Below are 27,952 nucleotides of genomic sequence, written 5' to 3' on the forward strand. Positions count from 1 at the left end.
TGATGTCGGGGCTGTGTGTGTGTGATGTCGGGGCTGTGTGTGTGTGATGTCGGGGGGCTGTGTGTGTGTGTGATCTCGGGGGGCTGTGTGTGTGTGTGTGATGTCGGGGGGCTGTGTGTGTGTGTGTGATGTCGGGGGGGCTGTGTGTGTGTGTGTGTGATGTCGGGGCTGTGTGTGTGTGATGTCGGGGGGCTGTGTGTGTGTGTGTGTGTGTGTGAGATGTCGGAGCTGAGTGTGTGTGTGTGTGATGTCGGGGCTGTGTGTGTGTGTGTGATGTCGGGGCTGTGTGTGTGTGATGTCGGGGGGCTGTGTGTGTGTGTGATGTCGGAGCTGAGTGTGTGTGTGTGATGTCGGGGCTGTGTGTGTGTGTGTGATGTCGGGGGGATGTGTGTGTGATGTCGGGGGGCTGTGTGTGTGTGATGTCGGGGGGCTGTGTGTGTGTGTGATGTCGGGGGGGGCTGTGTGTGTGTGTGTGTATATGATGTCGGGGCTGTGTGTGTGTGTGTGGGGGTGCTCTGTGTGATGATGGGGCTGTGTGTGTGTGTGTGATGTCGGGGGGCTGTGTGTGTGTGATGTCGGAGCTGAGTGTGTGTGTGTGATGTCGGAGTTGTGTGTGTGTGATGTCGGGGGGCTGTGTGTGTGTGTGTGTGTGATGTCGGGGCTGTGTGTGTGATGTCGGGGGGCTGTGTGTGTGTGTGATGTCGGGGGGCTGTGTGTGTGATGTCGGGGGGCTGTGTGTGTGTGTGTGTGATGTCGGGCTGTGTGTGTGTGATGTCGGGGGGCTGTGTGTGTGTGTGATGTCGGGGGGCTGTGTGTGTGTGTGTGTGTGTGTGTGATGTCGGGGGGCTGTGTGTGTGTGTGTGCGCGCGCGCTGTGTAGTGGATGTTATAGTCGCGCAGTGTGAGGAGCCGCCACATGACCGGCGCTGGGACGATAGTCGTGCAGGTAGTGACGTCACTCTTGACCTGTGGCCCCTGTGACTTCTCAGGACACGGAGGTTTATAAAGCCGCCACCAAGGATGACATCACCAAGTGGCAGAACGTGCTGCGCGCCCACGGCACCACCGACTGGCTGATTGTGGTTGTGGAGAGCGAAGCCAAGAAAAAGAACAAGACCAACATCTTACCGCGGACGTCCATCGCCGACAAGATCCGGAGCGACTTCTGCAACAAGCAGAGCGACAGGTGAGGGGGAGGGGAGGCGTGATGGGGCGGCCCATTGGCTCCTATTATCGTGCTGATTCCTCCACTTTTCAGCAATCGCAGCGATAATTTCCGAGCGCAGAGGCACAAAACGCATGAATGATAGAACTACCGGTTATGGGGGTGACCTGTGCGGGGGGTGACCTGTGTCCGGGGGGCGATGTCCTGGAAATATGGAGCCCCCTCTGATCATTGGATATATAGTTCCCAATAACTTCTCTGATGTCCCCCCGACCGGCCCAGGGTCTGAGCCGCAGAATGTTATTACTTGTGATAACCCCGAGGAACATGGCAGTCATACCGTGCGCCCCCATCTCCAGACCTTGGGGTGATCATACCGAGCGCCCCCATCTCAAGACCTTGGAGTGATCATACCGAGCGCCCCCATCTCAAGACCTTGGGGTGTCATACGTGTGCCCCCATCTCCAGACCTTGGGGTGTCATACGTGCGCCCCCATCTCCAGACCTTGGGGTGTCATACGTGCGCCCCCATCTCCAGACCTTGGGGTGGTCCTACCGTGCGCCCCCATCTCCAGACCTTGGGGTGGTCCTACCGTGCGCCCCCATCTCCAGACCTTGGGGTGGTCCTACCGTGCGCCCCCATCTCCAGACCTTGGGGTGGTCCTACCGTGCGCCCCCATCTCCAGACCTTGGCGTGGTCTTACCGTGCGCCCCCATCTCCAGACCTTGGGGTTAAACACTGTGCTCCCCCCATCTCCAGACCTTGGGGTGTTCACACTGCGCCCCCATCTCCAGACCTTGGGGTGTTCACACTGTGCGCCCCCATCTCCAGACCTTGGGGTGTTCACACTGCGCCCCCATCTCCAGACCTTGGCGTGGTCTTACCGTGCGCCCCCATCTCCAGACCTTGGGGTGGTCTTGCTGTGTGCTCTGTAGTGGTGCTCGGTGGTTACAGGGGGGTTACCTTCTTATGTCCTGTAGGTGCATGGTGCTGGTGGACCCTCTGAAGGAGACGTCCCGCTCCCAGGAGTCCTGGTCCCTCTTTCTGTCTAAGCTGCGCACGTTGCTCCTCACTTCCTTCACCCGTAACCTCGGACACTTTGAAGACGAGATGAGAACCCTCCGAGAGAAGAGGACGGAGCCCGGCTGGAGCTTCTGTGACTATTTCATGGTGCAGGTCAGTGTCCAGCTCGTTCTTGTCGTCAGTCCTATGGTTTCAGCTCTGAAGTCCTCCGGTCAGAGCTACAAGTCCTGGACATCCATGCTCTGTTGGGTCTCTGTTGCATTATGGGCCTTCTGTAAGAGCGTTGACCATGGACATACAGCTCAATGACCTCCCTGACTGGAGCGTTGCTGCCCATGGTTGTCGAGGGACATATGTTGTCCGGTGTAGATGGGGGGTGTTCTCCTGTGACCTCGTGTGTCGCTCGCCCGCCCCTCATGGCTCTCTTTTCGGTCTTCTGTCTCGGCCACAGGAGGAGTTGGCCTTTGTGTTTGAGATGCTGCAGCAGTTTGAGGACGCCTTGGTCCAGTATGACGAGTTGGATGCCCTCTTCTCCCAGTATGTGCTGAACTTTGGTGCTGGTGGTGAGTAGACCTGGATGGAGCTGCTGTGTGTGCTGGGGACTCGGTCCCCCTTCTTTCCTCGGTCTGCGGTGCCGCGATGCAGGTCGTGGTCACTCCCATGTCTGCTGGACCTTCCCGCTGAGCTTGTCAATGATCACAATGCTGTTTTTTTTCCAGATGGGGCAAACTGGCTCAGTTCTTTCTGTCAGCCGGTGCAGAGCTGGGACGGCCTCGCCCTACGGAAACCCATTGACATGGAAAAGAGAGACTTGATCCAGCGACGTCGGGCCAACCTGCTAGAACTGCGTAGCTACCTTTTCTCCCGCCAGTGCACCCTGCTGCTCTTCCTGCAGCGACCATGGGAGGTTTCAGGCCGCGCGCTGGAGCTTCTCCATAACTGTGTGCAGGAGCTGCGGCTGTTGGAGGTAAGCTGGCGGGTCTCCAGGCCAGACAGATACCGCCATGATGGCTTATATTGCTATAAATGTATGTTGTTTTGGTTTTACAGGTGGCTGTACCCCCAGGGGCTCTAGACTGTTGGGTGTTCCTGAGCTGTCTGGAAGTTCTGCAGAGGATTGAGGGCTGCTGTGAGAAAGCTCAGATGGAGGCCAATATCTCCCACACTGTGGGGCTTTGGAGCTACGCAACTGAGAAGGTCAGTGTGCCTGCTAATGTTGTGCCCGGCTCTTCTGTGTGGGTCAGTGTATGAGGTTGCGGCGGAGCCCCCTGTGGTTTGGGGCAGTGTATGAGGTTGTGGAGGAGCGCCCGTGTCGTGTGCGTCCATTTATGAGGTTGTGGTGGAGCGCCCGTGTCGTGTGGGTCAGTGTATGAGGTTGTGGCGGAGCGCCCGGGTCGTGTGGGGCAGTGTATGAGGTTGTGGCGGAGCGCCCGGGTCGTGTGGGGCAGTGTATGAGGTTGTGGCGGAGCGCCCGTGTCGTGTGGGTCAGTGTATGAGGTTGAGGCGGAGCGCCCGTGTGTTTTGGTTCAGTGTATGAGGTTGTTGCGGAGCGCCTGTGTCGTGTGGGTCAGTGTATGAGGTTGAGGCGGAGCGCTCGTGTGGTTTGGGGCAGTGTATGAGGTTGTGGAGGAGCGCCCGGGTCGTGTGTGCCAGTGTATGAGGTTGTGGCGGAGCGCCCGTGTCGTGTGGGTCAGTGTATGAGGTTGTGGAGGAGCGCCCGTGTCGTGTGGGTCAGTGTATGAGGTTGTGGCGGAGCGCCCGTGTCGTGTGGGTCAGTGTATGAGGTTGTGGCGGAGCGCCCGGGTCGTGTGGGTCAGTGTATGAGGTTGTGGAGGAGCGCCCGGGTCGTGTGGGTCAGTGTATGAGGTTGTGGCGGAGCGCCCGGGTCGTGTGGGTCAGTGTATGAGGTTGTGGAGGAGCGCCCGTGTCGTGTGGGTCAGTGTATGAGGTTGTGGCGGAGCGCCCGTGTCGTGTGGGTCAGTGTATGAGGTTGTGGCGGAGCGCCCGGGTCGTGTGGGTCAGTGTATGAGGTTGTGGAGGAGCGCCCGGGTCGTGTGGGTCAGTGTATGAGGTTGTGGCGGAGCGCCCGGGTCGTGTGGGTCAGTGTATGAGGTTGTGGCGGAGCGCCCGTGTCGTGTGTGTCCGTGTATGAGGTTGTGGCGGAGCGCCCGTGTCGTGTGGGTCAGTGTATGAGGTTGTGGAGGAGCGCCCGTGTCGTGTGGGTCAGTGTATGAGGTTGTGGCGGAGCGCCCGGGTCGTGTGGGTCAGTGTATGAGGTTGTGGTGGAGCGCCCGTGTCGTGTGGGTCAGTGTATGAGGTTGAGGCGGAGCGCCCGGGTCGTGTGGGTCAGTGTATGAGGTTGTGGCGGAGCGCCCGGGTCGTGTGGGGCAGTGTATGAGGTTGTGGCGGAGCGCCCGGGTCGTGTGGGGCAGTGTATGAGGTTGTGGCGGAGCGCCCGGGTCGTGTGGGGCAGTGTATGAGGTTGTTGCGGAGCGCCCGTGTGGTTTGGGGCAGTGTATGAGGTTGTGGAGGAGCGCCCGGGTCGTGTGTGCCAGTGTATGAGGTTGTGGCGGAGCGCCCGTGTCGTGTGGGTCAGTGTATGAGGTTGTGGAGGAGCGCCCGGGTCGTGTGGGTCAGTGTATGAGGTTGTGGAGGAGAGCCCGGGTCGTGTGTGCCAGTGTATGAGGTTGTGGCGGAGCGCCCGTGTCGTGTGTGTCAGTGTATGAGGTTGTGGAGGAGCGCCCGTGTCGTGTGGGTCAGCGTATGAGGTTGAGGAGGAGCGCCCGTGTGGTTTGGGGCAGTGTATGAGGTTGTGGAGGAGCGCCTGTGTCGTGTGGGTCAGTGTATGAGGTTGTGGCGGAGCGCCCGTGTCATGTGGGTCAGTGTATGAGGTTGTGGAGGAGCGCCCGTGTGGTTTGTGACGGAGTGCCCGTGTCGTGTGTGTCAGTGTATGAGGTTGTGGAGTGTGGCGGAACGGGTGACGGTTACAGGCATTGTACCCAAATAAAGGTTAAGCCTGCCGCAAACTGTCGCACTCCCGCCATCCGGGTGCCATAGCTTAGATGGCGCCCGGTGCTAGATGGGGATATGTCCCTCAAACTGCATTACGTTATGTTTGATAACCAGTTGATTTATATTATATTGTATTCGGTGCTGCTTCACTGTCCTCCCCTCTAGGGTTAATCTTACACTGTAGGAGAATGAGTCACAGGCTGCAAGCGGGAACTTGTCTGAATGTAAATAAGAAAAAGGAGGGGGCAAGAGCAGAAAGCACATGGCCTGATTCCTGAGGGAGGGGTGAGTGAGGGAGATAGTGGTGCTGTGTGAGATCTCCGGCAGTTGCTGTCCAGGAGAGGATGAGATAGCCCCTGCCTGCAGCTCACACTGCTATCTACCTCAGAGATGGTACCTGACCTAGGGACAGTAATAGAGGACAAGTGCTGGAGTCCCATCTACCTAAGGAGGATCTGGAGACACCCCAAAGGATCAAAGGTACAGTGGAGAGACGCCATAGTGAGGTAGCCTGTCACATCCAGCCCAGAGGGGAGAAGCAGCGGTGCATTGTTTCTGTGTGTGTCTGTCCCTGTTAATAAACGCGCCTCTGTGGCTTGTCCCCTGTTAATCTGTGTCGCCTGAATCTATCGCCCACATTCTCTTGGCGTAAACCGACCCCCACTGACCCGGTTTCGCCACATTTGGTGGCAGCGGTGGGATAGATTCAGCCCGTTCTAGGGGAAGCGGCAGGGGATAGGTACCCTGGTACCATCCGGCGCTTCGCGGCCAGACCTCAAGGGCGGACTGCCACACGTGCTGCAGTACAGGGGGACCACAGGCACCTAAATCCCCAGTCATGGAGTCTGACTCTATGGATCCTCCAGGCGGAGCAGAGGCTGTCCCCTATGGCAGCTACCTCCGAATTACACTTCAAGAGCTGTGCCGATTCCGGCGCATTGCCTTCTCGTCCGGCGACATCAAGGATCGGCTGATTGAGAAGCTCCAGGCCTGGGACCTGGCGAACCCGGCCGAGATGGGAGAGATGGCCGAGGGTGACGTTGACTACCGCCCCGAAGAACCGGCCAGTCGCCAGGGAACCGGCCGTAGCGCCAGCTCGGACGCCCAGGCCCTGCGGTTGGGGGATCTGCTGACCGCTCTGGGGCCTCAAAGCTCCGAGGCCGAGCACCTGATCATCGTTGGGGCCGTGGCCCGTGCAGTGGCACCCCCAGAACCAACAACCCCAATCCCTGCCGGGCCCCGAAGACCCCAACTACGATACAAAGACCTCCCCAAGTTGGATCCTTCGTCCACGGACATCGATGCGCACCTAACCATGCTGGAGACACAGCTACAGGTGCATGACATCCCCACCACCGAATGGGCTCGCTACGTGGGGCCCAGCCTGCAAGGGAGGGCCCTTGAAGTCTACCGGAGCCTAGGTCCAGAGGACGGACGGGACTACGGTTGCCTCCGGGACGCCCTGCTGAAGAGGTATGCGATCACCCCAGAGACTTACAGAGAGCGGTTCCGTAATTTGAAGCTTGCCGGCCAGGGTACCCATGTGGAACTGGCAGCCCAGCACCGCTTAAGCTGCTCCAGGTTGGCCGAGGGGAAGAAGGCCTTCAGTCGGGAGGCCCTGGAGGACCTCGTCATTTTGGAGCAACTCCTCTCCAGGATGGAGGTCCCCGTTCGTGCCTGGGTCGCGGACCAGCACCCCTGAAGATGCCGCCACCCTGGCCGACGAGTTCTTGGCCCACCGACCCCAGTGGAGAAGCCTTCCGCGCCAGGACCAACGCCGAGAGCTCCGAGCCCCTACCAAAATAGCGGAACCACGCCGGCCAACTTCGATGAGACCCCAGCCGCAGCCTACGGCCGCCCCGATCCCTCCAAGGGTCCGTGGCCCTACGGACTCCCGCCAGTGTTATGGGTGCCACTAGCCGGGTCACATCCGACGGGACTGCCCCCTGGCCCAATCAACGGTGCCCTTTCCCAGACCAACCCCAACCCGGGTCGCCTTTTGCCCGGAGGCGGGCGACCCAGATGAGTGTGACTACCTCCTAGATGCACCAGAGGTGGAGGAGGTGGTCTACCACGTAGAGCTTGCGAGCCTCGTGACGAACCAGGTCCCTGCCAACATGCAGGGCCACCGACAGCCCCTGGTGCTGGGACGCCGCACCGTCCAGGGACTCCGTGACTCGGGGGCATCCCTCACCCTGGTAAGAGCGGACCTGGTTCCCCAGTCTAAGGTTCTTCCCCAGCGATTAGCCCGGATTGCCCTGGAGGACGGACAGCAGCGGTCCATTCCCCGCGCCAGAGTCTACCTGGACTGGGGCCCCAGAAAAGGGGAGGTCGAAGTCGGGCTCATGCCGGATCTCCCCGCCGATGTCTTATTGGGGAACGACCTTGGGAACGGTCTCACAAGTCAGTTCGCTGGGGCCGTGACCCGCAGCCAAGCCCAGGAGAACCTTTACCGGCCTCCACCACCGACCCAGTGTAACCACCGAGGCTCCTCTCCTGGAAGCCCCGCTCCCCGAACCGCCGGTGGTAAGTACCCAAGCCCCTGACGCCTCACAACTGACCGACGCGACGAACCCCCCGACAGAGCTGGGGGAGGTGGATAGGGTCGCTTTTAGGGAGGCCCAGCATACGGATCCTTCCCTGTCCTCTGCCCGTAGCCTGGCCGATCGACCACCCAGTGGAGGGGCCCAGGCAGGGTTCCAGTGGGACAACGGGCTGTTGTACCGGGTCGAAGCCCCGACCAAGCCCGAGTCGCCCTGGACCGCCTCCAAACAGCTGCTTGTTCCCCAAGCCTACCGTGCACGACTGTTAGCCCTGGCCCACGATATACCCGCGGCGGGTCACACTGGGACCAGGTCCACCAGGGCCCGGCTCTCGAAGGCTTTCTTTTGGCCAGGGCTGACTGAGGGCGTGCGGCGGTACCGAGCTTCGTGCCCTGTCTGCCAACGGGTGGCGGGGGCCCCGCGCAAGGTTCCGCTCAAGCAGCTGCCCCTCATCCGAGAGCCCTTCCAGCGGGTGGCCATAGATCTTGTTGGCCCCATTAATCCCCCCAGCCGAGGGGGAAAGCGTTACATCCTAACCCTGGTAGACTTCGCTACCAGATACCCGGACGCAGTGGCTCTGTCCTCCATAGATGCCGAGCACATCGCCCAGGGACTCATGGACATTTTCAGCCGGGTGGGGTTCCTGCGTGCGGTACTCACAGACCAGGGATCTCAATTCCAGGGAGAACTCATGCAGGACTTCTGGAATCGGCACGGGGTGAGTTCTCTAAGAACCACCGCCTACCACCCCCAAACGAACGGACTGTGTGAAAGGTTCAACGGTACCATCAAGCATTTGCTACTCCGATACGTCCACTCGGAGGGGAGAGACTGGGACCGCTCCTTGCAGCAGCTTCTATTTGCCTATCGAGAGGTGCCGCAGGAGTCTACCGGGCACTCCCCATTCGAGTTGCTGTTCGCGAGGTGGGTCCGGGGACCCTTGGACTTAGTCCGGGGAGCTTGGGAAGGGAAGTTTGCAAGCCCGGAGATCCCGGTAGTAGACTATGTGAGCCAAATGCGGGAGCGCCTAGCACGGCTGATGAATTTGGCCCATCAGCGATTGGAAGTAGCTCGAAGCCGTCAACGGGACGAGTACAACCGTAGCGCCCGACCCCGAGAGCTGGGGGGGGGGGCGAGAAGGTACTGGTCCTCGCGCCAGTACGAGGCAACAAGTTGCAGGCCAATTGGGCTGGACCGTACACTGTAGTGGGGCGACAGGGGACGACGAACTACCTAGTAGCCCACGACAAGGCAGAAAAGCGGGTACGGAACTACCACATAAACCGGCTCAAGGCCTATGTGGTAAGGGAGGTAGGAGCGGTCGCGATATGCTGCCCGCCCATGGACAACCCTGACGTGGACCGCATCCCTGACCTACTGACCGAGGCCCGACGCCAGACAGGGCTGGCAGATGTGCAGCTTGAAGTCCAGCTATCGCGCTTGCAGAGTAGGGAGATGGGGGAGGTGTTAGCAGCCCAGGAGGCCCTGTTCACCGCGTCCCCCGGACGTACCTCCCTAGTCGCTCACGAGGTCGACACTGGAGGAGCCCGACTCCTGAGGCAGCCCGCGTTCCGAGTGGCTCCCTCAGTGCTGACCGCGATGAGAAAAGAAGTAGAAGAAATGCTGGAGATGGGGGTCATTGTACCATCTCACAGTCCTTGGGCCGCCGGCGTTGTGTTGGTCCCCAAGAAGGACAAAACCACGAGGTTCTGTGTAGACTACCGGCGGCTGAACGAGGTAACCGTTACGGATGCCTATCCGATGCCCCGGATTGATGAGCTGCTCGATAGGCTGGGAGGGGCACGCTTCGTGTCCACTCTGGATCTCAGCAAGGGCTACTGGCAGATACCTCTGACCAAGGAAGCCCAAGAGCGCTCGGCGTTCATCACCCCGTTCGGCCTGTTTGAATTTACGTGCATGCCGTTCGGGATGAAGAACGCCACCGCGACCTTCCAGAGGGTGGTCGACCGGATCCTCGTAGGGTGTCAGGAGTTTGCCCAGGCCTACCTGGACGATATCGCTATCTTTAGCAAGACATGGGAGGAACACTTGGGGCACGTGGCGCAGATCCTGGAGCGCATCCGGTACGCCGGCCTCACCATCCGCCCCGACAAGTGCCAGATGGGGATGGCAGAAGTCGCCTACCTGGGGCACAGAGTGGGCAGCGGACAGATCCGCCCCGAGCCGGCCAAGGTGGTGGCCATTCTCCAATGGCCCCGGCTGGCCAACCAGAAGCAGGTTAGGGCCTTTCTGGGAGTCACAGGGTACTACCGAAAATTCATCCCACAGTATAGTACCCTGGCCAAGCTCTTGACCGACTTGACGTCCAAAAGGTTCAGTCGACTGATGCCCTGGTCCCCTGACTGTGAGGCGGCCTTCGGGAGCCTTAAGACTGCCCTCTCCACCTCCCCTGTCCTGGCTGCCCCTGACTTCCACCGGCTGTTCATAGTCCAAACCGATGCCTCAGACGTCGGGCTGGAAGCGGTACTAAGCCAAGTGGACCAGGCGGGCCACGAACACCCGGTCGCGTACCTCTCCCGGAAGCTGCTGGACCGAGAGAGGGCATACGCAACCATTGAGAAGGAGTGCCTGGCTGTCGTGTGGGCTCTAAAGAAGCTCCAGCCCTATGTTTATGGGAGGGAGTTCACAATAGTCACAGACCACAGTCCTCTCAGTTGGTTGAACCGAACCGCCGGGGGCAATGGGCGTTTACTACGGTGGAGCCTGGCCCAACAATCCTATAACTTTACCATCTCTCATAAAAAGGGCCGGGACCACGGGAATGCTGATGGACTCTCTCGGCAGCAGGACACTGATAGGGGGAGACTGACAGCATCGGGCCCAGATCTCATCACTGACCCGACAGAGGGTCAGCAGGACTGATTCTGGATCTAAGCTGGGGGAGGTCTGTGGCGGAACGGGTGACGGTTACAGGCATTGTACCCAAATAAAGGTTAAGCCTGCCGCAAACCGTCGCACTCCCGCCATCCGGGTGCCATAGCTTAGATGGCGCCCGGTGCTAGATGGGGATATGTCCCCTCAAACTGCATTACGTTATGTTTGATAACCAGTTGATTTATATTATATTGTATTCAGTGCTGCTTCACTGTCCTCCCCTCTAGGGTTAATCTTACACTGTAGGAGAATGAGTCACAGGCTGCAAGCGGGAACTTGTCTGAATGTAAATAAGAAAAAGGAGGGGGCAAGAGCAGAAAGCACATGGCCTGATTCCTGAGGGAGGGGTGAGTGAGGGAGATAGTGGTGCTGTGTGAGATCTCCGGCAGTTGCTGTCCAGGAGAGGATGAGATAGCCCCTGCCTGCAGCTCACACTGCTATCTACCTCAGAGATGGTACCTGACCTAGGGACAGTAATAGAGGACAAGTGCTGGAGTCCCATCTACCTAAGGAGGATCTGGAGACACCCCAAAGGATGAAAGGTACAGTGGAGAAACCCCATAGTGAGGTAGCCAGAGGGGAGAAGCAGCGGTGCATTGTTTCTGTGTGTATCTGTCCCTGTGCCCGTGTCGTGTGGGTCAGTGTATGAGGTTGTGGCGGAGCGCCCGGGTCGTGTGGGGCAGTGTATGAGGTTGTGGCGGAGCGCCCGGGTCGTGTGTGATAGTGTATGAGGTTGTGGCGGAGCGCCCGGGTCGTGTGGGGCAGTGTATGAGGTTGTGGCGGAGCACCCGTGTCATGTGTGTCAGTGTATGAGGTTGTGGAGGAGCGCCCGTGTCGTGTGTCAGTGTATGAGGTTGTGGAGGAGCGCCCGTGTCATGTGGGTCAGTGTATGAGGTTGAGGCGGAGCGCCCGTGTCGTGTGTCAGTGTATGAGGTTGTGGAGGAGCGCCCGTGTCGTGTGGGTCAGTGTATGAGGTTGAGGCGGAGCGCCCGTGTCGTGTGTCAGTGTATGAGGTTGTGGAGGAGCGCCCGTGTCGTGTGGGTCAGTGTATGAGGTTGAGGCGGAGCACCCGTGTGGTTTGGGGCAGTGTATGAGGTTGTGGAGTGTGGCGGAGCGCCCGTGTCGTGTGGGTCAGTGTATGAGGTTGTGGCGGAGCGCCCGTGTCGTGTGGGTCAGTGTATGAGGTTGTAGCGGAGCGCCCGTGTCGTGTGTCAGTGTATGAGGTTGTGGCGGAGTGCCCGGGTCGTGTGGGGCAGTGTATGAGGTTGTGGCGGAGCGCCCGTGTCATGTGTGTCAGTGTATGAGGTTGTGGCGGAGCGCCCGTGTCGTGTGTGTCAGTGTATGAGGTTGTGGCGGAGCACCTGGGTCGTGTGGGTCTGTGTATGAGGTTGTGGCGGAGCGCCCGGGTCGTGTGGGTCTGTGTATGAGGTTGCGGCGGAGCGCCCGGGTCGTGTGGGTCAGTGTATGAGGTTGTGGCGGAGTGCCCGGGTCGTGTTGTGTGGCCATTACATCTTGGATCTGCTGATCTTTGTGCTTTTAGCTGCAGGCTCTGGGTTCCCTGTGTGGTTTGGTGTCAGAGTGCGGCCCGTGCTCGGAGGACCTGCAGAGGACCGTGGATATACTGGCTGGGTTAGGAGCAGAGAGACCAGAGACGGGTGAGGGGCCTGTGTGCGAGGTGCAGAGCGATGTCCTTCTTCTCGTTCCTGCCCCTCCGTTGTTTTTATTGTCGTCTCCTCCACAGCGAACACGGCGCAGACCCCGTACAAGAAGCTGCAGGAAGCGCTGTCCTCCGAGGAGTCGTTTGAGAAGCATTACCTGGTGAGCGCCCCGAGAGGCTGAACCCCGGCCCACCACAGCCCCTCACACCCCACCCATCATCTCTTACCCTCCTTGTGTCTCTGCAGGAGCTGGCGCACGCCACCATAGAAATGTACAGCAGCATCGGGCGAAGCCGATCCGCTAAACTGGTGGGGAAGAACCTGGCCGACTTCTATATGTAATTATCTAATGCTACACCCTCCCCGCTCAGCACCCGTCTACTCTGCACCCTCCCCGCTCAGCACCCGTCTACTCTGCACCCTCCCCGCTCAGTACCCGTCTACTCTGCACCCTCCCCGCTCAGTACCCGTCTACTCTGCACCCTCCCCGCTCAGCACCCGTCTACTCTGCACCCTCCCCGCTCAGCACCCGTCTACTCTGCACCCTCCCCGCTCGGCACCCGTCTACTCTGCACCCTCCCCGCTCGGCACCCGTCTACTCTGCACCCTCCCCGCTCGGCACCCGTCTACTCTGCACCCTCCCCGCTCGGCACCCCTGTCTTCCCTGGACCTTGCACCCTGTGATCTTGTGGGTGATGTGTGCGCCCTGCACTGAATTTGGGGGACGTGGGGCGGTCAGGCTGTGGTTCTCTGGGGGAGGGGATGTTGGAAGCTTCTTCTCATGTCTTTCTCTCCTCAGGAAGAAGTCTCTTCCGCAGAAGGCAGAGCCCTATTTACAAGGGGCGCTCCGCATGTACCAGGCTGAGGGTTGGGCGCTGCCCCTCACTCACACCCGGAAACAGCTGGCAGAATGTCAGAAGTTGCTGGGGCAGACGGAGCCGTATCCTTTGTGCTGCGCCGGTTGCTTGTCGTGTAGTTCACCGTCTCGCTGTTTCACGCCCGGCCAGTCTCGGGTAGATATAGAGGGGTAACATTTCCACCCCTCCTGTGCCCTCGTCTTCTCCTTAACCGTCCTGCAGATACCTGAAGACCTGCAGTCTACTGGCCACTGACCACAACCTGCCCCCGGAGGAGCGTGTGAGATACTGTCACGAGATCCTCGGCCTCTCCACACAGGACCCCAGCCCCGCAGGTACGGCCTATGGAAGTTGGGTAATAGTATGTGACGGGGAGAGTGGGACACGTCATGGCGGGGGGGCTCCCAGTAGAGGAACGTGATGGCAGCAGTGGGTTTAGGGGAGAGCACCAGGTTTACCTCGCCCCTCATGCCGCTCTCCCGTCCTCAGGTAACCTCATCAGCCTCCCGTTTGGCTCGTTCGCTCAGCTTACCTCTCTCCGCTTCGAACCCCCCAATGCAGTTGTACATGTTGGGGGGTCCTTGGCTATAGAGCTGACGCTTCTTTGTCTAATGCCGGAGCCTTTTCACCTGGAGCATCTCTCAGGATATTTCCATTATGGTCTGGACAAGAACAGCTACCGCAAAACTGCAGAGTGGCTCACCCGGCACAAGCCAGCAGGGGGCACTGTGCACTTCCAGTCGGAGACCCCATTAGGTGTTCGAGTAGCACCGCCTGTCCTGGAGCTGTCAGAGATGCATGAGAAGAGTCCCTCCGAGAGCGGCCTGGTCAGCACGGGTGTAATCTGCAGGAACGTGCACATGTTACTGCGGGCGCAGGACTCCAGCTCCACTTCCCCCCTGGACAGACACTCCGGCCTTAGTCTGGACGATGGCGCTAACAACCTGCGCTGCAGCAACGTCACCCTGCAGCCGGGACTCAACCATGTGACCTTCCACACCCAGGTACTCAACGTCTCCTTACTGGCACCCACAGTGGGAAGACTGGAGTAGAAGACTGTGCAGTCTGGTGTGCCCTTATATTCCTTCCCTCCACTGGTAGTAATGCCCTGTACGCCCTCATATTCCTTCCCTCCCCTGGTAGTAATGCCCCGTACGCCCTCATATTCCTTCCCTCCACTGGCAGTGATGCCCTGTACGCCCTCATATTCCTTCCCTCCCCTGGTAGTAATGCCCTGTACGCCCTTATATTCCTTCCCTCCACTGGTAGTAATGCCCTGTACGCCCTCATATACCTTCCCTCCACTGGTAGTAATGCCCTGTACGCCCCCATATTCCTTTCCTCCACTGGTAGTGATGCCCTGTACGCCCTCATATTCCTTCCTTCCACTGGTAGTGATGCCCTGTACGCCCTTATATTCCTTCCTTCCACTGGTAGTAATGCCCCGTACGCCCTCATATTCCTTCCCTCCACTGGCAGTGATGCCCTGTACGCCCTCATATTCCTTCCCTCCCCTGGTAGTAATGCCCTGTACGCCCTTATATTCCTTCCCTCCACTGGTAGTAATGCCCTGTACGCCCTCATATACCTTCCCTCCACTGGTAGTAATGCCCTGTACGCCCCCATATTCCTTTCCTCCACTGGTAGTGATGCCCTGTACGCCCTCATATTCCTTCCTTCCACTGGTAGTGATGCCCTGTACGCCCTTATATTCCTTCCTTCCACTGGTAGTAATGCCCTGTACGCCCTTATATTCCTTCCTTCCACTGGTAGTGATGCCCTGTACGCTTCCATATTCCTTCCTTCCACTGGTAGTGATGCCCTGTACGCCCTCATAGTCCTTCCCTCCACTGGTAGTAATGCTCTGTATGCCCCCATATTCCTTCCCTCCACTGGTAGTAATGCTCTGTACGCCCTCATATACCTTCCCTCCACTGGCGGTAATGGCCTGTACGCCCCCATATTCCTTCCCTCCACTGGTAGTAATGGCCTGTACCCCCCCATATTCCTTCCCTCCACTGGTAGTAATGGCCTGTACGCCCTCATATTCCTTCCTTCCACTGGCAGTGATGCCCTGTACGCCCTCATATTCCTTCCCCATACTGGCAGTGATGCCCTGTACGCCCTCATATTCCTTCCCTCCACTGGTAGTAATGTCCTGTACGCCCTCATATTCCTTCCCCATACTGGCAGTGATGCCCTGTACGCCCTCATATTCCTTCCCCATACTGGCAGTGATGCCCTGTACGCCCTCATATTCCTTCCCTCCACTGGTAGTGATGCCCTGTACGCCCTTATATTCCTTCCCTCCACTGGTAGTAATGGCCTGTACGCCCTCATATTCCTTCCCTCCACTGGCAGTGATGCCCTGTACGCCCTCATATTCCTTCCCCATACTGGCAGTGATGCCCTGTAGGCCCTGTCCCTGTCTTCTCCTTTTGATGTTTCTCCATTTGCCTGTGTTTAGGCTCAGGAGCCCGGCACATACACCCTGCGCCAGCTCGCGGCATCGTTTGGGGCGGTGCAGCTGCTGCTTCCTCACGTGTACCCGATAGTGCAGTATGACGTTTACTCCCAGGAGCCTCAGCTGAAGGTGGAGCCGCTGAATGGTAAGATGACATAGTGACCCGCAGGGAGTCCTGAACTCTGGTCACCGCATCACTACCTTGTGGTCCTCGGAGCGCTGCACTGACCAGGGGAGCAGCACCCACCCATCTCCACGCTCTCTTTCAGATTGTCTTCTGGCCGGGGTCCCACAAAAGTTAAAGTTTACGGTGACAACTGGACATTATCGAGTGAAACCTGGGGACACCCTGCAGCTGAGTAACGCAGACACCATGCCCATTTATTCCGGAGTGGACACAACCGCCTCCATCTACCAGAACAGCCGTGGTGAGTACCGCCCAGGGACCACCCCTCCTCCAGGACTGTACAACATGTGGACTGTATCTAGGGTCCCCCCTTACATGCGCCCGTCTCAGAGAACTCTTCCTGGCAGTCGATGTCTCTTGAGTATCTGGAATCTTCTTGTTACAGGTGACTCATCAGTCAGTGCCCTCAGTATTCAGCATTCTGAAAAAGTGACCAGCATCTCCCTCCCTCTGGCCCTTCCGTACCATGTCATGGAGTTTGAGCTGGATGTGGTCTGTCTGCTGCCTGATGGTGGACGATTAGTGAATGGAGAGATTCCGCGCAGAGGGAAGGATCCTCAGAATTCTCACAGCGGTGGAGGAAGTGGCATCCTGGAGCAGCGGGTGGGTGGCGTCGTCCTGGGGGAAGGGGCCAGAGCGGCGTTCTCCTGGGGGCAGGGGCCAGAGCGGCGTCCTCTGGGGGCAGGGGCCAGAGCGGCGTTCTCCTGGGGGCAGGGGCCAGAGCGGCGTCCTCTGGGGGCAGGGGCCAGAGCGGCGTCCTCTGGGGGCAGGGGCCAGAGCGGCGTCGTCCTGGGGGCGGGGGCCAGAGCGGCGTCCTCCTGGGGGCGGGGGCCAGAGCGGCGTCCTCCTGGGGGCGGGGGCCAGAGCGGCGTCCTCCTGGGGGCGGGGGCCCGGGCGGCGTCCTTCTGGGGGCGGGGGCCCGGGCGGCGTCCTTCTGGGGGCGGGGGCCCGGGCGGCGTCCTCTGGGCGCAGGGGCCCGGGTGTACTCTATACAGCCCATCACTGACTCGCCTCCTTCCTCCAGGTTTCGGTCGACTGCCCGTGGTCTATCTATTCCACCATTATCAGCCTGACGTTTCACCTTCCTCTGAAAGCTCAGCACACGCTTCTGTCCTCGGGGACCAGGTGACTGCGGTCTGCGTGTGGACGTGTGAATATGTGACCACTCCTCATTGTATATTATGTTCTTATCTATTCCGTCTCCTCTCCAGAAAGTACATCCAGGTCTGTGTGGAAAACACGTGCGACTTTAATTTCCAGTTATCCGACAGCTGCCTCCGCTCCACCCAAGACCTGCAGTTCCACCCCCTGCACACAATGGCGAGCCAGGTATCACCCACAATGCATTGCTCATTACAGGGGAAATGTAAGATTACAAGACCTAAAGGAAAACTTGCAGCTTTGTGTTCAGTGGAGCGGTTATTAAAGGGCCATCCATAATTACGTCACGTGACCAATCGCTGCCATGGATGATACGTCACTGTGGACTATGGGTGATGCCGGTCTAGACTAAACAACATTGGGCCTCAACGTATCGTCCGAAAACCCAAATCACCATCCACATCCTGACCGGATTGACCAGTGGCAGCAATGTGTGAGCGGACATTGATGTAGACGGTTATTTACACCTACATAATGTCAGTGACCAGGCTGAAGTCAGGCAGGAAGTGTTGTCATGGGGACAGGCACTGAGATGGGGTCCTGGTCTTATTACTCCTCGTTCTTCTTTGATGTGAAGGTTCAGTTAAGATTTATTTACATCAGTGAAGGAAATGTTTTCTGCCGCACCGGCCCCGATAATGAAGGGGCTGCGGTGCTGGTTCTCTGCTCAGCGGGGGCCTCCACATCATGGGGGTTTGGTCTTCCTCTGGATAAACATGGCAGGATTATAGGTTGGACATAATGGACCGGTGTCTGTATTCAACGTGTAGAATAGGGGAAAAAAGAGAGACCCAGGCGCTCCCCTAAGGTGATATCGTAGGGGTGTGTGGACAGGAGAGCGCAGAAACGGGAGGTTCTATATACACTCGGCTACTGTGACTCGGTTGGTTTGCAGCATGCAGGCCTTCGGAGTGGGCATCGGTGGCTGGTAAGAACCAGTAGTATCAGATGAAAAGTTCTAGCAGGGTCGGTCGCTCCTCTGTGACGGCTCCTGCGCGGAGTACGGTGTCCGGGGAGCCGCGTGATGAAAGAAACTTCTCAATTACAAAAAATATAATTGATCTGTTTAAATAGTCAGGGAGCTGATGAAGACCTCGGACCGGGTAGAAACGCGCAGCATTGTATCTGCAGGATGTTCCGTGCACGTGAATGTCATTTTAAACAGATAAATAATTTTATTGTAACTGGAGTTCGACTTTCATCACGCGGCTCTCCGGACACCGCTCTGCACAGGAGCCGTCACAGAGGAGCGACCCTGATGGAACTCAGTCTGGAATTGCATTCAACGTGATCAGCCGCAGAACTATAATCCGTCTTCTCAGGTGACACCGGGGATGAGCTGACACGTAATAAGAGGATTATTATATCACCCATAATACACAGGACAAAAACAAGTGGCCCAAGCGCCGCACTCCTCTATCTCTGTGTGTCTCTCTCTATCTCTGTGTGTGTCTCTATCTCTGTGTGTGTCTCTATCTCTGTGTGTCTCTCTATCTCTGTGTGTCTCTCTATCTCTGTGTGTCTCTCTATCTCTGTGTGTCTCTCTATCTCTGTGTGTCTCTCTATATCTGTGTGTCTCTCTATCTCTGTGTGTCTCTCTATCTCTGTGTGTCTCTCTATCTCTGTGTGTCTCTCTATCTCTGTGTGTCTCTCTATCTCTGTGTGTCTCTCTATCTCTGTGTGTGTCTCTATCTCTGTGTCTCTCTATCTCTGTGTGTCTCTTTCCCTCGCGCGCTCTCTCCCTCGCGCGCTCTCTCCCGCTCTGTCTCCCTCTCCCGCTCTGTCTCCCTCTCCCGCTCTGTCTCCCTCTCCCGCTCTGTCTCCCTCTCCCGCTCTGTCTCCCTCTCCCGCTCTGTCTCCCTCTCCCGCTCTGTCTCCCTCTCCCTCTCCCGCTCTGTCTCCCTCTCCCTCTCCCGCTCTGTCTCCCTCTCCCTCTCCCGCTCTGTCTCCCTCTCCCTCTCCCGCTCTGTCTCCCTCTCCCTCTCCCGCTCTGTCTCCCTCTCCCTCTCCCGCTCTGTCTCCCTCTCCCTCTCCCGCTCTGTCTCCCTCTCCCGCTCTGTCTCCCTCTCCCGCTCTGTCTCCCTCTCCCGCTCTGTCTCCCTCTCCCGCTCTGTCTCCCTCTCCCGCTCTGTCTCCCTCTCCCGCTCTGTCTCCCTCTCCCGCTCTGTCTCCCTCTCCCGCTCTGTCTCCCTCTCCCGCTCTGTCTCCCTCTCCCGCTCTGTCTCCCTCTCCCGCTCTGTCTCCCTCTCCCGCTCTGTCTCCCTCTCCCGCTCTGTCTCCCTCTCCCGCTCTGTCTCCCTCTCCCTCTCCCGCTCTGTCTCCCTCTCCCTCTCCCGCTCTGTCTCCCTCTCCCTCTCCCGCTCTGTCTCCCTCTCCCTCTCCCGCTCTGTCTCCCTCTCCCTCTCCCGCTCTGTCTCCCTCTCCCTCTCCCGCTCTGTCTCCCTCTCCCTCTCCCGCTCTGTCTCCCTCTCCCTCTCCCGCTCTGTCTCCCTCTCCCTCTCCCGCTCCCTCTCCCGCTCTGTCTCCGTCTCCCGCTCTGTCTCCCTCTCCCGCTCTGTCTCCCTCTCCCGCTCTGTCTCCCTCTCCCGCTCTGTCTCCTCCGCTCTGTCTCCCTCTCGCGCTCTGTCTCCCTCTCGCGCTCTGTCTCCCTCTCGCGCTCTGTCTCCCTCTCGCGCTCTGTCTCCCTCTCGCGCTCTGTCTCCCTCTCGCGCTCTGTCTCCCTCTCGCGCTCTGTCTCCCTCTCGCGCTCTGTCTCCCTCTCGCGCTCTGTCTCCCTCTCGCGCTCTGTCTCCCTCTCGCGCTCTGTCTCCCTCTCGCGCTCTGTCTCCCTCTCGCGCTCTGTCTCCCTCTCGCGCTCTGTCTCCCTCTCGCGCTCTGTCTCCCTCTCGCGCTCTGTCTCCCTCTCGCGCTCTGTCTCCCTCTCGCGCTCTGTCTCCCTCTCGCGCTCTGTCTCCCTCTCGCGCTCTGTCTCCCTCTCGCGCTCTGTCTCCCTCTCGCGCTCTGTCTCCCTCTCGCGCTCTGTCTCCCTCTCGCGCTCTGTCTCCCTCTCGCGCTCTGTCTCCCTCTCGCGCTCTGTCTCCCTCTCGCGCTCTGTCTCCCTCTCGCGCCCTGTCTCCCTCTCGCGCCCTGTCTCCCTCTCGCGCCCTGTCTCCCTCTCGCGCCCTGTCTCCCTCTCGCGCCCTGTCTCCCTCTCGCGCCCTGTCTCCCTCTCGCGCCCTGTCTCCCTCTCGCGCCCTGTCTCCCTCTCGCGCCCTGTCTCCCTCTCGCGCCCTGTCTCCCTCTCGCGCTCTGTCTCCCTCTCGCGCTCTGTCTCCCTCTCGCGCTCTGTCTCCCTCTCGCGCTCTGTCTCCCTCTCGCGCTCTGTCTCCCTCTCGCGCTCTGTCTCCCTCTCGCGCTCTGTCTCCCTCTCGCGCTCTGTCTCCCTCTCGCGCTCTGTCTCCCTCTCGCGCTCTGTCTCCCTCTCGCGCTCTGTCTCCCTCTCGCGCTCTGTCTCCCTCTCGCGCTCTGTCTCCCTCTCGCGCTCTGTCTCCCTCTCGCGCTCTGTCTCCCTCTCGCGCTCTGTCTCCCTCTCGCGCTCTGTCTCCCTCTCGCGCTCTGTCTCCCTCTCGCGCTCTGTCTCCCTCTCGCGCTCTGTCTCCCTCTCGCGCTCTGTCTCCCTCTCGCGCTCTGTCTCCCTCTCGCGCTCTGTCTCCCTCTCGCGCTCTGTCTCCCTCTCGCGCTCTGTCTCCCTCTCGCGCTCTGTCTCCCTCTCGCGCTCTGTCTCCCTCTCGCGCTCTGTCTCCCTCTCGCGCTCTGTCTCCCTCTCGCGCTCTGTCTCCCTCTCGCGCTCTGTCTCCCTCTCGCGCTCTGTCTCCCTCTCGCGCTCTGTCTCCCTCTCGCGCTCTGTCTCCCTCTCGCGCTCTGTCTCCCTCTCGCGCTCTGTCTCCCTCTCGCGCTCTGTCTCCCTCTCGCGCTCTGTCTCCCTCTCGCGCTCTGTCTCCCTCTCGCGCTCTGTCTCCCTCTCGCGCTCTGTCTCCCTCTCGCGCTCTGTCTCCCTCTCGCGCTCTGTCTCCCTCTCGCGCTCTGTCTCCCTCTCGCGCTCTGTCTCCCTCTCGCGCTCTGTCTCCCTCTCGCGCTCTGTCTCCCTCTCGCGCTCTGTCTCCCTCTCGCGCTCTGTCTCCCTCTCGCGCTCTGTCTCCCTCTCGCGCTCTGTCTCCCTCTCGCGCTCTGTCTCCCTCTCGCGCTCTGTCTCCCTCTCGCGCTCTGTCTCCCTCTCGCGCTCTGTCTCCCTCTCGCGCTCTGTCTCCCTCTCGCGCTCTGTCTCTGTACTAGCGTCTGATTGGCTGTTGTGTTTTCCGCAGGACCTCCAGAGTCAGCAGGGCCTGTTCTACGTGTGGGAGGTGACGTGGCGCCAGGGTCTGCCCTCATCACTCCCCTGCAGCTTCTCGGTCCGGTTCTTCCCATTGCCTCTTCCGGACTCCTGCGCTCATCTCCAGCCGTTTACCTACATCTTCCACTTGGAGCACTTTTATGTGAGTAGACGTCAACCAGGAGACTATAGGGAGGTCTCCATCATTTATAGACGCTGATGGTACCGCACGTTCTCTGCAGCCCTGCTCAGCTCTGCTTGGGCCGAACACCTGATAAATGAGGCACAGGTAGGATCACAGCAGGACGGTCTCGTAAAGAAACCAGGAGGGAGCGATGGAAGTCAGCGGTCCTCTATAGGTGACAACCCAAGGTGGAGCTGTCATGGCCGCCTGTGGTCCTTGTCACCTTCTCTTCTTGTCTTTATACTCATTGAACAAGACACAGATAAAGGCCCTCCCTCCTCCATCAGAATCCCGCACATAGTGTCATTAACCCTTACATGACCAAGGGTCATTGGTGCCCCCGCGTCCAGGTCACATTTTCCATTTCTGATTTTCGCGTCTTTAACCGATAAGATCTTTGGAACCGCTTTGAATATCACAACTATTTTTACTTTTTTTTACAAGACTTCTGAGGCTTTCATCTTCTAGATTCGTTAATTAATTTCATGTTTTGAATTTTTATTATGAGCAGACAAGTCACTAAAATGTGGAAATTATTATTTTTTGTCATTTTTGCTATATATTTCCATAGTGTGTGTGTGTGTGTGTGTGTGTGTGTGTGTGTGTGTGTGTGTGTAATATATATAAATATATATATATATATATATATATATATACACACAAGCAAACACACGCAGACAGACTGTCACCCTGGATCACTGTGAGCGGATAAGAGGGCTATAAGGCCGTATACACCCGACCGTGAAAAAAATGGCAGTCAACAACGAATCAGCTGTCAGATTTTCATGGCTGTTTTGCATCAACGTGTCTCAAAATTTGAATCCATTTCCCGGCCATCTGGCCGATTTTAACCGCCATTTGCCATCCGGTTTTCATGGGCGTTAAAAATGTATGAATTTTATTTGTTAGGGTTTTTTTGTCCCAGCCACCTGAAAACGCCACCCCACCCTGTAGATAGCTCCACCCCCTGTAGATAGCCCCACCTAATCTCCCTCTAGGAGCTCCTAGAGGGAGATTAGGTGGCGCTATCTACAGTGGGGTATATTCCAGGGCACTCAAAGCCCTTGCAGACATAAGAGTGTAGAACTGCGCCCATTAAAGAGTATCTGTCACCACATTATAAGTGGCCTATCTTGTACATGTGATCGGCGCTGTAATGTAGATAACAGTGGTCCTAGTAATAAAGAGGCTCTGTCACCACATTATAAGTGCCCTATATTGTACATGATGTGATCGGTGCTGTAATGTAGATAACAGTGGTCCTAGTAATAAAGAGGCTGTCACCACATTATAAGTGGCCTGTCGCCTACATAATCTGATCGGCGCTGTAATGTAGGTAACAGTGTTCCTAGTAATAAAGAGGCTGTCACCACATTATAAGTGGCCTATCTTGTACATGATGTGATCGGCGCTGTAATGTAGATAACAGTGGTCCTAGTAATAAAGAGGCTGTCACCACATTATAAGTGGCCTATCTTGTACATGATGTGATCGGCGCTGTAATGTAGATAACAGTGGTCCTAGTAATAAAGAGGCTGTCACCACATTATAAGTTCCCTATCTTGTATATGATGTGATCGGCGCTGTAATGTAGATAACAGCAGTGTTTTTTATTTAGAAAAACGATCATTTTTGACAGTTATGACCTATTTTAGCTTTATGCTAATGAGTTTCTCAATGGACAACTGGGCGTGTTTTACTATATGACCAAGTGGGCGTTGTACAGAGGAGTGTATGAGGCTGACCAATCTGTGACCAATCAGCGTCATACACTTCTCTCCATTCATTTACACTGCAGATAGCGATATATCAATATCGCTATTTGCAGTCACATAAACACACTATAACGTTACTGCAGTGTCCTGACAGTGAATATACATTACCTCCAGCCAGGACGGGATGTCTATTCAGAATCCTGACACTTCTCTGCACTTCTCTGTGAGTTACAGCACAGCAGGTGTAGTCTCGCAAAATTACGCTGTAAACTGTCATTCACAGCGAGATCTCGCTGTGCTGTAAATCACAGAGACACTACAGAAGTGGTCAGGATTGTGAATACACATCACGTCCTTGCTGGAGGTAATGTATATTCAGTGTTAGGACACTGCAGTAATGTTATAGTGTTTATGTGACTGCACATAGCAATATAGATTTATTGCTATCTGCAGTGTAAATGAATGGTGAGTAGTGCATGACGCTGATTGGTCAGCGTCATACACTCCTCTGTACAACGCCCACTTGGTCATATAGTAAAACACGCCCAATTGTCCATTGAGAAGCTCATTAGCATAAAGCTAATATAGGTCAGAACTCTGTCAAAAATGATTGTATAGGGCACTTATAATGTGGTGACAGAGCCTCTTTACTACTAGGACCACTGTTATCTACATTACAGCGCCGATCACATCATGTACAAGATAGGCCACTTATAATGTGGTGACAGAGCCTCTTTATTACTAGGACCACTGTTATCTACATTACAGCACTGATCACATCATGTGCAATATAGGCCACTTATAATGTGGTGACAGCCTCTTTATTACTAGGACCACTGTTATCTACATTACAGTGCTGATCACATTATGTAGGAGACAGGACACTTATAATGTGGTGACAGAGCCTCTTTATTACTAGGACCACTGTTATCTACATTACAGTGCTGATCACATCATGTAGGAGACAGGGCACTTATAATGTGGTGACCGCCTCTTTAAACCCCGTTCCAGGCTGCCAACGTTTATATACGTGACAACTGCACGGGGCATCGGCAGTTAGAATGTATATGGCCGTATGGCAGTCGTGAAGGGATTAACTATTATGGGGGTCTGAGAGACCCCATTGTCTATGATAGGACTAGAAGCTTCCAGTCTGGTGGACAGTCCAAACCTAAAACATTCAGGGAGGATTCTTCTCCATATCTGTCATGACCTGTGGAGTAAATCACCAGATGATGTAGATCTTTGTGCGGACCGTGGTCTTTTCCTGGGCTGTAATGCTCTTTATTCTCCCCCACCAGACCCTATATACTGTACATGCTGAAATCTCACCTCCGGCAGAGTTAGAGTTCTGTAAGATGGGGTCACTCTGTTCACTGGAAGTCTGCATCACCCGACTGTGTGACCCCGTGGAGACCGACAAGGAGGAGACGCTGACGGACTGTGAAGGGTACACCAGCACTCAGCTCTTCTACCAGGGTAAGGGAGTCTGGTGAGGTCCCTGCAGTAATTGGGTGGGGCTGAGGTGCCTGCAGTGAGGGGTTAGGGTCCTCATAAGTCCGGGCCGGTTGTGTTAATGGTGACCTCTGTTTTACAGTGGTTGATGGTGGAAGTAACTGGGCGGTGTGTGGGAGGAGCTCTGGTGTGGTCCTGATGCCGGTTAAACACGGGGCGTGCCACACTGTTCGGATGGAGGTGATGCCGCTCTTTGCTGGATATCTGCCCTTCCCGGACGTGCAGCTGTTCCGATACCTGCCCCATCACTCGCTCTCACAGCAGGTGGATGCCGGTAAGTAAATGATGTCCTCCTCGGAGGCTGTATCCTGTACTGACACCAGTATGAAGAGCTGGATCTGACCTCTGCTGTGACACGGAGATGAAATCTCATTCCCTGCTCAAACACATCCTGCTGCTCTGCAGTCAGTCCCTTCACCCTCCACATAGAATTATAGTCATCTTATAGTGTAATGGGCCAGGAGTGAGATGTGAGGATCTGAGAGCTACTAGCAAACCAGCAGGATTATGAATGCAGCTCTGGAGGGTGAGATGGGATTGTGAGAATTGAGCTCTGATCATCTGTTTATGATCTGATTTTCTTTGTTTCTATAGACAGCTGGATTGAAAACGACTCTGTGTCTGTGGAGGATCCGTGTGAGGCCCCTAGTGGGCGATCTCAGAGCACTTCGCTGTCTCCAGGGCCGCTGGGTGGCTCAGCAGAGCAGAAAGGACTTCCAATGCCGCGACTACAACCATTCCAAGCTGGGCAAGTCAGCAACAACAGCGCGGGACGGCAAATCCTGGTTATTCCAAGTATGGACGACCACGTGCTGGAGGTTAACGCCACATGACACAGCGCCCCGCTCTGCGGTGAAGCCAATGGTGTATTATATATGTACAGCGGGGTGTGGGGCCTGGACTGAGGCTCGGTATCACTTTCATTACGCCTGGATGAACTGGAAGCTCTGGATGACTGCAGCAATGCTGATCATAGTGCAATATTCTGTGTTCTCTGCAGCGCGTGCTGACCTCCGTGCAGCAGTGCACTATACATAATGCTGGGGGGGGATGGGTACACACTGAGGTCTCGCTCGGCAGACTCTGGTTTTTGCATGTTATTTTTGCTCTGAGTTGTTGCATCTTCATCAGTGGGACCTCAGTGTGTGGCGGGTATCATGGTGCAGGGGCTGGAGCGCAGCATGGAGAGGAGGGTCAGTCACTAAATCCATTTGTCAGTATGAGGCCCAGTGCATTTATTCATCTCTGCTCCACCATGAACGCTCACATTCTCCGCACTATTCCCTAGACTGGTCCGGGTGAAGACCTCGATATCTCACGTAATGGCCAATGTCTGGTTAATGCTGACTGCTATTCTTCATCAGTGTTTGAGTCCCTATAATGAAAAAATCCTTGTGTTACCCATGGTGAGGCTTCATTGTACCAGGTTACTCCACCCTGTTCAGTGTGAGGTTCATCTCCGTGTCTCATGTCGTGTCAGCCTGCTCCGGTCAGTGTGAGGTCCGTGTCTCATGTCGTGTCAGCCTGCTCCGGTCAGTGTGAGGTCCATGTCCATATCTCATGTTGTATCAGCCTGCTCTGGTCAGTGTGAGGTCCATGTCCGTATCTCATGTTGTATCAGCCTGCTCTGGTCAGTGTGAGGTCCATGTCCGTATCTCATGTTGTATCAGCCTGCTCTGGTCAGTGTGAGGTCCGTATCTCATGTATCAGCCTGCTCCGGTCAGTGTGAGGTCCATGTCCGTGTCTGTATCTCATGTTGTATCAGCCTGCTCCGGTCAGTGTGAGGTCCGTGTCCGTATCTCATGTTGTATCAGCCCTCTCCGGTCAGTGTGAGGTCCATGTCTGTATCTCATGTTGTATCAGCCCTCTCCGGTCAGTGTGAGGTTCATGTCCGTGTCTGTATCTCATGTTGTATCAGCCCTCTCCGGTCAGTGTGAGGTCCATCTCCGTATCTCATGTTGTATCAGCCCTCTCCGGTCAGTGTGAGGTCCATGTCTGTATCTCATGTTGTATCAGCCCTCTCCGGTCAGTGTGAGGTCCGTGTCTGTATCTCATGTTGTATCAGCCTGCTCCGGTCAGTGTGAGGTCCGTGTCTGTATCTCATGTTGTATCAGCCTGCTCCGGTCAGTGTGAGGTCCGTGTCTGTATCTCATGTTGTATCAGCCCTCTCCGGTCAGTGTGAGGTCCGTGTCTGTATCTCATGTTGTATCAGCCTGCTCCGGTCAGTGTGAGGTCCGTGTCTGTATCTCATGTTGTATCAGCCTGCTCCGGTCAGTGTGAGGTCCGTGTCTGTATCTCATGTTGTATCCGCCTGCTCCGGTCAGTGTGAGGTCCGTGTCTGTATCTCATGTTGTATCCGCCTGCTCCGGTCAGTGTGAGGTCCATGTCTGTATCTCATGTTGTATCCGCCTGCTCCGGTCAGTGTGAGGTCCATGTCTGTATCTCATGTTGTATCAGCCTGCTCCGGTCAGTGTGAGGTCCATGTCTGTATCTCATGTTGTATCAGCCCTCTCCGGTCAGTGTGAGGTCCATGTCCGTATCTCATGTTGGATCAGCCTGCTCCGGTCAGTGTCCGGTCCACACGTGTTTCGGCCTCTGCACTATACACTACGCTCCCCTCTATGAAATCCTCCTTGCTGCTATAGAGAAATCTTCTGTTCCATGTCCCAGCCTATAATAAAGCCCCATGGGAAGGAGCGATATGAAGCGTCTCTGCCAAACAGTGGTCAGTTCAGCACGTTGCCTTCATATCTCTTTTATGCTGGAACCATCGTAGTGGGGACTTGTCGTGTAGACCTGCTCGGCCGTTGCTGTTTTACGGGATTTTAAGGTTACAGCACTATTTATTTTTTGGTATATTATACCTCTAAAATAAGGTGGAAGCTTGTATTAAGAGTACCCAGAAATACATGTGTTTTACCACAGTATGATGTGTTCATTGCTGCTGAGTGTGCGGGGGAGGGTTGAAGACCATGAACATGTATAAAGTCTAGAGGTAAATACTGGGAAGCCACATCTCATAGTCTTGTGTTTGCGCATCCGTCCTGTGGCATAATTACTATCCGTTCCCTTATACAAGGCTCTGAGCTGGTTCTTGGGCTCTATTCTCGCCACGTTGGCCATACAGTATACATGTGAAAATAAAGTGTCCAGATATATGTTGTATAGTATCTATAGGCTTCTACTATATGTCCGGCAGGGTTACGCCTTGAGGAGGCCACTGTG

General features: G+C 56.6%; 1 protein-coding gene across 1 annotated transcript; it reads left to right on the top strand.

Annotated features, from left to right (window-relative positions):
- Positions 1-1,105: 1,105 nt before the first annotated feature.
- On the top strand, positions 1,106-27,890 carry LOC142674698 (trafficking protein particle complex subunit 10-like). Its single transcript, XM_075847212.1, has 20 exons — positions 1,106-1,185; positions 2,146-2,341; positions 2,640-2,751; positions 2,908-3,155; positions 3,239-3,385; positions 12,179-12,293; positions 12,380-12,456; positions 12,543-12,634; positions 13,096-13,236; positions 13,376-13,488; positions 13,643-14,157; positions 15,621-15,762; positions 15,887-16,045; positions 16,190-16,407; positions 16,829-16,929; positions 17,016-17,133; positions 21,306-21,476; positions 24,514-24,691; positions 24,810-25,001; positions 25,322-27,890. Exons 2-20 carry the CDS (start codon positions 2,150-2,152, stop codon positions 25,558-25,560), a joined length of 3,270 nt encoding a protein of 1,089 aa, XP_075703327.1. The 5' UTR covers positions 1,106-1,185; positions 2,146-2,149; the 3' UTR covers positions 25,561-27,890.
- The last annotated feature ends 62 nt before the right edge of the window (positions 27,891-27,952 follow it).

The sequence above is a fragment of the Rhinoderma darwinii genome, assembly GCF_050947455.1.
Source record: "Rhinoderma darwinii isolate aRhiDar2 chromosome 2 unlocalized genomic scaffold, aRhiDar2.hap1 SUPER_2_unloc_1, whole genome shotgun sequence".
NCBI classification, from domain to species: domain Eukaryota; kingdom Metazoa; phylum Chordata; class Amphibia; order Anura; family Rhinodermatidae; genus Rhinoderma; species Rhinoderma darwinii.

Excerpts from the sequence above, each read along its gene's own strand:
- LOC142674698 (XM_075847212.1), top strand. The coding sequence starts at position 2,150 with ATGGTGCTGGTGGACCCTCTGAAGGAGACGTCCCGCTCCCAGGAGTCC. Across the intron at positions 2,342-2,639 it reads GTGACTATTTCATGGTGCAG|GAGGAGTTGGCCTTTGTGTT; the intron begins GTCAGTGTCCAG and ends TCTCGGCCACAG. Across the intron at positions 16,930-17,015 it reads CTTCTGTCCTCGGGGACCAG|AAAGTACATCCAGGTCTGTG; the intron begins GTGACTGCGGTC and ends TCTCCTCTCCAG.